The sequence below is a fragment of the Dendroctonus ponderosae genome, unplaced genomic scaffold, assembly GCF_020466585.1.
Source record: "Dendroctonus ponderosae isolate FM_Combo_2020 unplaced genomic scaffold, Dpon_F_20191213v2 Dpon_F_20191213_6, whole genome shotgun sequence".
NCBI lineage: Eukaryota > Metazoa > Arthropoda > Insecta > Coleoptera > Curculionidae > Dendroctonus > Dendroctonus ponderosae.
Genome location: NW_026018814.1, coordinates 14566960 through 14577651, shown reverse-complemented (window position 1 = coordinate 14577651; position 10692 = coordinate 14566960). Strand labels below are relative to the sequence as shown.

The window sequence follows — 10692 nt, the reverse complement described above, 5'->3', positions numbered from 1 at the left end:
AATTCACTTTCTCAAATGAATCAATTTTCACGGACACCGGGTCGTGGTTGGCCCCGTTAAAAATGTGCTCATCTCTATAAAAAATACTTTTATTTACAACTTTTCTTAGTGATGTTTTTAGGAAAAACACGCTTTTCGACCATTGAAATTTACTAATACTTTTTCATCAGATAACAAAGGACGCCACTACTTTCTTCTGGCAAACCGTTTACAACTTCCCCATCTTAGACCTTTATCATCCTCCTTGGGACACGCCTTAGGGAAGAGCAAAAGTAAAGCGAAAAATTATTGACCCCCTATATCACCCTATAAAACAACCGATTAGTAAGCATCTAATTTCGATGCCTTAAGGTAGGGTGTTTCAAGTTGGTAAACGAAACATTTCTCGTGCATGGTACGCTATTAAAATATCACTATATACAAAATTGATTCTGAAAAGGCTGACAAATAGCGCAATTAAATTCAATTCCTAAGAAAAACGCTTTTAAATATTTCAGTTACATTTGCTTATCGCAATAAATCCACTATTGTAGGTACTAGAAACTTATATTGAAAATTAAATTCCAACTTAGCGCTTATTTTTAGATACATCGGTATACCGGATTAAATTTATAAATCCAATTAGCATAGAAAAATAACATACGGTGTCTTAAAAACAGTAATTCTTACATAAGTACATATTTATACTATTTGCATTAATAAGTTTATAAGGACATTTTAAGCAAAAGTGGTTTTGACTAGATACACACTCGCCTTTATAAATGTTTGGTACATACAACTATATGACTAGATAAGACTAGAAACTTAGATAATAATTTTTTCAACATTTGTACAATAAATCTCTTTCATGACTAGTTAATTACATTTTTTTAAATTACACTAAAATACGGTTTACTGGCCCTAATCCCTATACAACCTAATATCACATTTGAAACGCGAATGTTATCAAAACGCAAGCTTTTTGTGTTTGTTAAACTATGGCAAACGATTCACACAAGTAACTTGACCACCTAGAATGAATTATTATTTACATGGGGGCTGCAAATTCTAGATTGTTGTTGCGATGTTATCTCGCGCATTTTAGAGATAATGCGCTCGATACTTGAGCGTATTGCATACTGTTCGCCCTGCCCGCACTCTCAGGTGTAAAAACGTACGTTATTCATTATTAGAAAATCAAAGTATCTTTCTTACTTAAAGGAACTATCGTTTGTGATTGAAAGGAAAATAATAACAATAAACACACTCTTATATCTACTGATTCCTACTTGAAATGCTCTGCATATACAAGGCGTTTTTTGAACCACAAGGACAAGAAGAGAATAAGAAAACATCGTGCGAACTTACAATTGGAGTCTATCGACGTAACTGCTTATTGAATGTTGTAAAACTGAAGCTGATTTGTATGCTTAGTAAAATAAACACCCTGTATATGGAGTGATGATTTTTGAGTAAACCGAAAATTATTCCTGATGCCAAAATAAGAACAAGTGCTTGAATTTGAAAAAAATCGAATATTACTTAAACTATGAAAAATCAACGAAATGCAAAATGGTCATCAAACGAGTGAGGCTTTCACCCTTTTTTTGGCATCCACAGAATTTCTTCTGTTGAAATCTTACACGCAACTGATGAGTTTTTCGGGCTTTAGCTCGTCGTGAAAAATAATTTCTTCATGACACGAGTGGTTTCGAAAAACTCATCAGATCTACAAGATAAACTTTTGAACAAAGCAGTGCGTGTCGATAAATTTCAATCATTTTTTATCATTTCCGGAATGGCGCCACATTTACTTTCCTTCAGTTTACTCACAATTCTTCGCGGAAATAGTGTTTCGCTTTAAAACTTATGAAACATTTTTGAAGAGAATTCTCGGAAAAACTCAATCGGAAGCGAAATTCTACTTCCAAGCAGCCATATGACTAATGAGATCATCTTTGTGATATTCTGACCACTATTATTATGTACATTATGGAATGCTGTGTATGTTTGACTAAGAAACTGACTAGAATCATTCGATTTGACTAGATATATCTAGATACATTATTTTGGAAGGCTAATTTTTAAGACTAGAAAATATCACTAGAATTGTAAAATTAATTTAAAAAAACTTCTTGACTAGCATGTTTCGACAGCCTACATAAACTAAATTAAAAAATATTTTTGACTAGAAAAAACGACTAGAATAATTGAAAACTTCTCCAAATAAACCAGACCCTGACCCTACCGATCCTTACTAACTACACCCTCTTTTGTCTAGTTTACATGATATTTCACTCCTTTTACTATGCACTGTGTCTATTTACAGCTACTACCAGAGAAATCCATCCAGGGCATTCGAGAGAAGTACCGCTGTTCCATCGAAATGGCTCCTTCGCAGGCTGGAGGCAAAGGTGGAGGCCTCCAAAGGTTCGGCGGAAGACGTGGAATTGGCCTTACCGGCACAAGCCGCTGTCAGTCCACCTGGTGCAAGGTTTGGTGCTTTCGAAGGTAAGCTATCTGTAAAAAATGCCATAGGAATCAGCCAGGCCAGTTTAATGAAGCTGCAATCCGCCACTTACCCTTCGAAATCGCTTGCCGCATTCATTGCAGTTGAATTGTTCCCCGCCGTCCGTTTCATTCATTGCTCCTTCTTCCTGTTTGTTTTCTTTGGGAAGTCGCGGTTTGTGCCACCGTCGATGCGAAGCCAAATTGGCCGGACAGTTGAAGACTTTGTCGCATTCGGGGCATCGGTATTCTACGTGAACTATCCGAGAACACCTGGAACAAATTGAAATAGATATCGCTATCACTTGACATAATGGTGAATGTGCGATTTAAAGACGATTTAATTTTACTCTAGTAAAATTATTATATGTGATAAATATAAATTGAAAAAAGATCACATTGTTTAACAACTGTGACCACACCTTGTGGTCGCAGTCACAGGGCGTATCAACAAATTAAATGCGGGAGCACCTGTTGGCATGTGCCTGCAGCCCACACGTCCATTAACATTATCGCGTGCCATTTTGGCGGAACTAATGCCACATTATCGCCTTAATCAATGTCTTGCACGGTCAAGTGCCACAAATATCCATACATGGCCCGTTGCCTTTCAATTTCACGCCTCAGGAGCCCCATGAAAGCCACTAATCGACGTTATTTACCTGTGTTGAGCCAAGCCGAAAGCGTCCTCGTACAGCTCTTTGCACAACCGACACACGTAGTCGCCAATGTGATTTTCGATTTTGGCCAATTCGGCTTTCGCCTCCTCGGTCACCTCCACCACATTGAACGCAGGATCGATGTCACCTTTTCTCACCACCAAATGCTCGTCGGGACGCAGCTCTCTGATGATGGTGCCCGAAACGGGGGAACTGTTATCCTCGTCGAAGTTGAGTTTGCGAGTTGCTTTGCTTTTCTTCGGGTTTGGGGAGTTTAGCTGGAAAGAGCGACATGTTGATGTTTTGAAAATTGCTCCAGTCAAACTGGCTCAATCAGAGCCAAAAGAGTCCACCACTCTATCGATTTTTGCATAAATTTGTATTGTCAGGCGTGCGATTACTGGCTGTGTTAAATCCTCTCAGTTGGTTGAAATAGTAGAAAGCCCATATAAATGAATCACTGTTGTTTGGGATTGATAGTGAATGGCTTTGATATCAATGGCACATTTACTACGATTTATAATTGCAAATGAATTGGAGCGGACGGAAATTCGCAAACCGCAAAAACCCAAAAAAATTCCAACTGGCCCTAAAAAGCGGAGTGGAAGCGAAGATCACATAAAGTAATGTTGAATTTTCAAAGCTTGATTACGAAATAAAAAAAACCGTCCAATCTGGTTAAAGAAACCGAATTTATAAGTCTAACAGAAGAATAATAATAAGAGGAATCAACTAAATTAGACATGATACTTGGTTGGAGGAAGATCACGAAGGATATTCGATTGGAGCCTTTGCAAGAAAATACTAAAATTACAACTCCAACAAGTTCAAATCTCTTTTGGACAATGAAAATAATTGGTTGATTTATAGTGATGAGCGGGACTGGTACTGCTCTAGCAAAAAAGCTAGATCAAACCCAGCACGATTGTAAAAATTAATTCGACTTTGATAAAAACATTTTTTTAATATTCCTTGCGAGAGCCCTGAAATAAGTTGATGCGTAAACAGTAAAATTACTCAATACTTGCGAATAATTATAAGTTCATTATTAATTGCGTTTGTCCTCAATTTTGTCTAAAGTGTGCGGCTGTTAAAATTTTATAGGTACAATCAAGACGTAACATCTACACCTTACATTAAGTTTGTTGTACTTTCTTTAGAATTTGTAAATCATACTACAAGAAAATATATTCGGGTTGGGATGGAGCTTATTAGACAATGGAAATGTACGCGTTAATAATTTTGAGTGACTAAATAATTAAAATTGTTGTATTTTCTAAAACTTCAGATTTAACCATTAATAAGAAAATCATACGCAATTAATTATTGCGTATGATTGATTGATGTAATTAGTGCTGTGTATTGGTTATCATTATCTTCTAATTTTAATATTATTTATTATTTCGTATTAGTTATTATTGAATTAATTTTATTTATTAATTTATTATTATATTTAATTTTAAGTTTTCGCATTATTTAAAAGCAAGAGTGCAAAACTCTTTCTGCAAGGCCGAGATCGTGCAAGACTTGCTCTTGCAAAAAGCTCTAAAAAACTGAAATATTCACAGAAAGTTTAAAAAGTTAAAAAAAAATGGGCAAAAGCAATGTAAAACTTTTTCAAGTCAGTCTTGGTTGATCAGTCAATGCAAGACATTTCAAGACAAGCTTTGGTCTGGATTTGCGTTGCTCATCACTAGTTCATTACACCTACCCGAAATCCTCACGACAATAATTTACCTTAACTTTCTTACTTGGAACTTCGGGAGTAGGACTCAGAGGAGTCCTAGTCTTCGGCGACGGAGTACAAGGAGGAGTGATCGGAACGGAAGTGGTTTTCACACTCAGATCCAATGGAGTGGAAGTGGCAGTCAGCTCTAGAGGTTCGGAGGAGTAGCGAATGTAGTGCTGGAACTGCAGGAAGCTGGGATCCAACTCCAGCCTATCGATGCCCAGCCTTTGGAGGATGGAGGGCTGTGAGTATAAATGCGGCGATCTGAAACGAGTGATAGTTTTGAAGTGGAGACGTTTTCAAGAAGAGGGGAAAATTGCTTATCGCTTTTAGTTGGAGGACGAGGTTCGTTTGACTATTTGAGCAGAAAATTAATCGTTTTTTGCTTAAAAATATCATACCAAATCAGTGAGCAAAGAATATATTTTTTGATAAGTTTCAAAGTGCAGGTCCTTATCTACAAGAATCTCCTATGCGTACTATTCTATTCTCTGAGTTAAAAAAATTGTTACCTATTCAGTGCAATCCATATTAGAGTTTGGAAAACTCCACCTTTATTTCAAATAATATTCAGTTTTATTTTGCATATATCGTATGCCCTAAATAATCACCTATAATAAAAAATATACAGGGAGGTCAAATTTTAATTGGCCACAATTGAATGTCCCATCGGGTTCGGGGAAATATTGTCGATTTTTTATATACTTGTGCCTTTAAACGTTTCGTTTCTGAAATAGTGGGTTAGAAAATGTAATTGGTCAGGTTTTTCCCAATAGCAAATAAAACAAAAGTCGAGTAGGGTTTTCTTATGAACTAAATCTAGTCGATTGTGACCTTTTCCTTTAAAATCGAGGGTTTTCATAAAAATGAGGTGGCCCAAATAAAAATTAGAAAACTGTATTATTTATTTTAATAAATTACAATAATTTGTTTTTTATCAGGCATCATAGTGCCAATTACCATGTACCATGAAAAAATGTGAAATGATAAATTTTAAGAAAAACATTTTGCGCATATTGCAAACTATAATTAGTTAAGATACCTATATGAAAACTCATCCTTTTCCCTAGAGGGTGCCCTGTTAATAAGCGAAAAACAGCTGTGTCGTGCCCGATTAGAAGCCTGGGTTTCCGAAAATTTTCAAAAATTATCCATAATAGTTACCACTGATTTGTGCAAAGCGTAAAAAAGCAAAAAACACTGAAAACACACTGGATAAAATCACCAAATCACAATAGCCAGCCTACCTGAACGTAGCGAATTCCATTTCATGGTGAGGATAACTCACACGAGGCATCCCACACCGAATTCCACGACCGACTAACTTTCGCCCAACTCACATTTCGGAATAGTCGAAGTTGCACGGAAGTTATGAGGTTTTAAGCCCCCAATAGCGACGCTACTCCGCCTCGAAATTCTAGAGCTCTTGCGCTAGGTGGGTCGGAGCCGGCCATTCCCATTGGTCCAAGGCTCAAACGCTCTCTTCATTGGCATGAGGCGACGCTCACCGTTCTGTAACGGATTTTCGAGATGCTGCCGTCGCGACGGTTTTTACACCACGAACGACAATAGGCGGATGCGTTATTAGTATCGGGGTTCTTTTGCCCCCGAAGGCGAGGCATCGATTTGCTTCGAATGAATGCTTAATTTTCCTCTTGGAATTGGCTTCTGATTATGGAAGCAGCAACGGGATGTTGAATTACCTGGTTGAGTTCTTCAGGATGTTTCAGTATTCAGATGTCTTTTAGCCGTTTTTGCTCTAGAAGTCAATGCATCGATTTGGTTGGAACGTTACGTTCCGGTTGGAATTGGGTTCTGATGTATGTAACGAGCTGCGAGGTGTTGAATCGCCTATGTTTCAATATTTAAGAGCATTTTATTTGAGAACGAATCCACTTTGGCTTTTGCAAGGGTATTTGCTCTGGAATTCAAGACTTCCATTTGGTTCCAATAAGTACTTTAAGTTCCCGTTGGAATTGGGTTCTGACAGAAGGAAGTTCAACGTTTACATTTTTTACATTTATATATTACATTACTTATTATTATTATATTTTGTTATATTTACATTTTTTATTACGATTTTCTGGAATACTGCAATGGTCAAGTTGCAGTGGAAACCAACTTTTTCAAAAAAACTAGAAACAACCACTTCGTTTCTTTCTTGTTGATTTCCTTGGCCCTTTTAGTTTGATTTTACGATATTTTTGCGATTTGCGTTCCAACGCAATTGTATTTGCTTTCAAACATTTTTAAGCAGCAGTTACATTCTTTTTAAGACACTTTAAATAGCAATAATGAAGTCCGGTTTATTGGAGAATGCTATAAAGTGAATCCAAATAAACATGTTTTTCAAAAATTTGTACTTGATTCCTTCAAGCAGTTGCAATAACATTTTGCATAAAACTGTTTCCATAAGAAGGCACAGTTTGTCGCTCATTTAATCAATTCGAAGATCTGGATCGTTTGTCTAGCAGCAATATTTATTGTTTTCCCCATTTGCTGTTTACAAATCGTAAAACAAAACAAACTCATCGGTTAATGAGTTATAATTCATTTATTAAAACTTTAGGAGACTCGAAACTGAAATTTTTACATCTAAAAAAAGGTCATCAACATTTTTTCTGAGTAATGTTTTACTACTTTGTTCAAAGAACTAAAAAAAGTCATGCAGATTTTCCCTGCAACAGAGCTGAGAAAGTCGACGAGTTTTCTTGTAAAATCCATATCTTAATTTTTTTGCATAAAAGTTAGAAAAAACGCGGTTTTTCTGTTTAGAGACAGTGCTGTTTAGAAATATTTACTTAAAAGTGAAGAAACCCCAGTTTCCAAGAGTTTTCCAAATACATAAATTATTATAAACTTTCGCTTTTTCGTTCGGAGAAACATTTTTGAAAAAACACCCAGAAATAATTATTACAGTTTTGTCCATAATCCGAAGCTGCGAAAAGTTTTCCAAACATTTTTGCAAACCGGTTAAGGATGCGAGTTTTCAATAAAATGTATCTTATAATTTTTCACCGAAAATACCCGAATATTGTCAGTATTTTAAGGAAACCTAAAAATTAACGGTGAATGGTGAATTTTCCAAACAAATTTTTTGTACATTTTTGGTTTCTGGTCGTTTTTTCAAGATAATCCTAATTACTTTCGGTAAAAAACTGAATAAAATTATTTGGTTTTTGTGCCAAATTTGAAGCTGAAATCGGCTATCTAAAGCTCCCTGCAATCCGATGGATGAGGCGAACTTTCTAGCAAAATTAATTTTTAAATTTTTGGCTGAAAAGACCGCATTATTGTCAGAAAAAATAATAATCATCAGAAAATAATGATTTTTTGCGTTTTCCATTAAAAACTTTTAGTTTTGTAATCGGTTTTGAAGAAAACCTTATTGGTTTTCGGGAAAAACGGGAGGTCTGTATTTTCGTTTTTGTCCCAAATTTGACGCTGAAAAAAGCTTTTGTAAAATTTTTACTAAGCTATAAATTTATCTTRTAATTTTTCGCGCAACAGTCCTCCAGTTCGTTAGTATTTTTAGGTRAAACTCTACAAAATAGAGCGTTTCGAGTAGAAAGTAATGCAAAAAAAATCAGTCGAAACTAAAAAAACGCATTTTTTAACAAATGCTACAGTCTTCAGTGAAACGGAGGTGACGAGATTTCCAAATAATCTGTTATACACTTTCGCTTATTCTGTTCGTTTTTTGATAGAAAATTGTTTGACTTTTATTCTAAACTCGAAGATGGAAAGGGATTTCAAAACTTTTTACTAAGCGACGAAGAATTCGAAATTTATTTAATAATTTTTCGCGGAAAATACCTTAAGATTGTCAGCATTTTTAAATGAAACTTGAGCATTTAGTAGAAAATGTAACTTGGCCAAAACTGGAAAAAATACTAAATTTTGAAGACATTTTAAAAACATTATTAACAAATGGCCATTAAAATAAACAAAAAATAACTTTTTATTTACGGAAGCGAAATGTCTACAATAAAACCTATGGGATCTATTTACGCACTATCTTATAAGTTGTTCAAAATGTTGTCTATTTTCCTGTAAACAATAATAAAGTCTATTTTCGAACCCTCTTAAAAATTATACGCCATAGCTTTTTCATAAAATAAAACTAACTTTCGGTTTCTTCAATCAGTTCGAAAGAAAACAATTTCCTTTCAATTTCTCTGTAAAATTCAGCAGTTTCAAGTAGAAAATAAATGATTATCGTTGAAAAAACAGTACAAAATCTGATGAAAATGGTGATTGCGTTCCCTGAAATTTACGGTCTGGAACCACCCAGTATAAGTGTAGTCCATATGCCAATAATCAGAAGTAATTACAATCCAAGGCAACCTTCATAAAGACAACAGGCGCTTGTAAACGCAAATAATTTCAGTCTTATCACGAAAACCACCAGCATAACTGGCAGCATTTGAAAGCATTCGGGAAATGTTAAAATAGTCTTGAATCGCCCCTATTAATCAACGTGTGTTTGATGTCATCAGACCTTGACTTTAGGTACTTACTAGTTAGGCGATAACTTCCCCAAGGTTCTTCCTGCAGCAGGCAACTGGTCCCTGAATGTGAACGTTTTGACTAACGCCCAGTATGATTTGTAATTGCCAACTCTTTTTTTCTGTTTTGGATTAATTGCAATTTTTCTTCTGGCAATTTTAATCCTTAAAAAATCGTTGCAACACAATAACACTTGCCTCCCCAAGGGCTAATCATCCGATTTCCTTGGGTTATTTTAATCTGTCCGCTACCCCGAAACGCTTAGAAATACAAAAGGAAACCGGGGGCCGCCTTTTGTGCTACTGGGGAATTCAAAAGAAGTGTAAACCTGTGCGAAGGGCTGAAACGTCTTATTATATTTGTCAAGGTAGCTATTAAGCAGTCTTGTTTGGGTTGACGCTTTAACACCTGTTGTTCGTGTTTATGACATCCATTCACGCCGAAGAAATGACTCTTGAGCAGATTTGCAGAGGCGTGCTGAACAAAAGGGTGCACTTGCCTTGTTAAGGCTCTTCGGTTGTTGTGGTTTAGTTGCGATTTATGGGCCGATGAGGTGGTTTCTTGGGTTAATTGGTCATGTGAGGTTGATTTTCGGCTTTTCTCTACTCATTTGAGTTGAGTTGTTTTTCGTTTTAATTGTTGATGTTTGGAAGTGTTTAGGTTGGTTTAAAAGCTGCTTGGTAGTTTTCTGATTGAAGTAGTAATAGAGTGGTTTTCTTTAGCGGGTTGCTGGGCTCCTAATTGTAGAGTACGGGGAAAGACATTTTACATGTACTTACTTTGAGTTTATTTATCCAAGATTCTTCAAGGTGTGCCATTAAATTTCCTACTCGGGAAGATTTTCTAGTAGTTCGTTCTAGGCCTGCGTAACTCCGTGAATTTTTAGAAGTTGGCGCAGTGTTGCGCAATTGGCTTGGTGCTCCAACACAAAGCACTGGCGGAGTAACTCAGTTCCATTGATGGAAAAAATGTTGATTACTTTTTGGTTGTTTTTAGATTTATTTTAACGTCAGGTTTCAAATACTGACAATCTTAAGGTATTTTCTGCCAAGAATTATGAAATAAATTTAATTCGAACACTCGCCTCCTTTGCTTCGCTTTGTAAAAGGTTTTGAAATTCGTTTCCATTTTTCGATCAGAAGCGATGATCAAAAAGAAGTACTTTTCTTTACTGTTCATTTGTTTTACTTTTACGCACGGACTTTTACGCACATGTGCGCAAAAGTAAATCTGACAAATTAGACGAACAAATTCGAACTCCTGACTCCTCAATTATTTGGAAAAATCGTCACCTTTGTCGCTGTGAAA

The 10692-nt window shown here is 35.9% G+C and overlaps 1 protein-coding gene across 1 annotated transcript; it reads right to left on the bottom strand.

Annotated features, from left to right (window-relative positions):
- Positions 1–132: 132 nt before the first annotated feature.
- Positions 133–6226, bottom strand: LOC109543863 (insulinoma-associated protein 1a). The gene is made up of 5 exons (XM_019913780.2): positions 6123–6226; positions 4884–5139; positions 3150–3424; positions 2562–2760; positions 133–2499 (listed from the first exon to the last, which is right to left on the bottom strand). Exons 1-5 carry the CDS (start codon positions 6170–6172, stop codon positions 2455–2457), a joined length of 825 nt encoding a protein of 274 aa, XP_019769339.2. The 5' UTR covers positions 6173–6226; the 3' UTR covers positions 133–2454.
- Positions 6227–10692: the final 4466 nt, after the last annotated feature.

Coding starts and splice junctions, on each gene's coding strand:
- LOC109543863 (XM_019913780.2), bottom strand. CDS start 6,172: ATGCCTCGTGTGAGTTATCCTCACCATGAAATGGAATTCGCTACGTTC. Junction 5,140..6,122: donor ATGGAATTCGCTACGTTCAG/GTAGGCTGGCTA, acceptor CACTCGTTTCAG/ATCGCCGCATTTATACTCAC. Junction 2,500..2,561: donor GCGGCAAGCGATTTCGAAGG/GTAAGTGGCGGA, acceptor CATTTTTTACAG/ATAGCTTACCTTCGAAAGCA.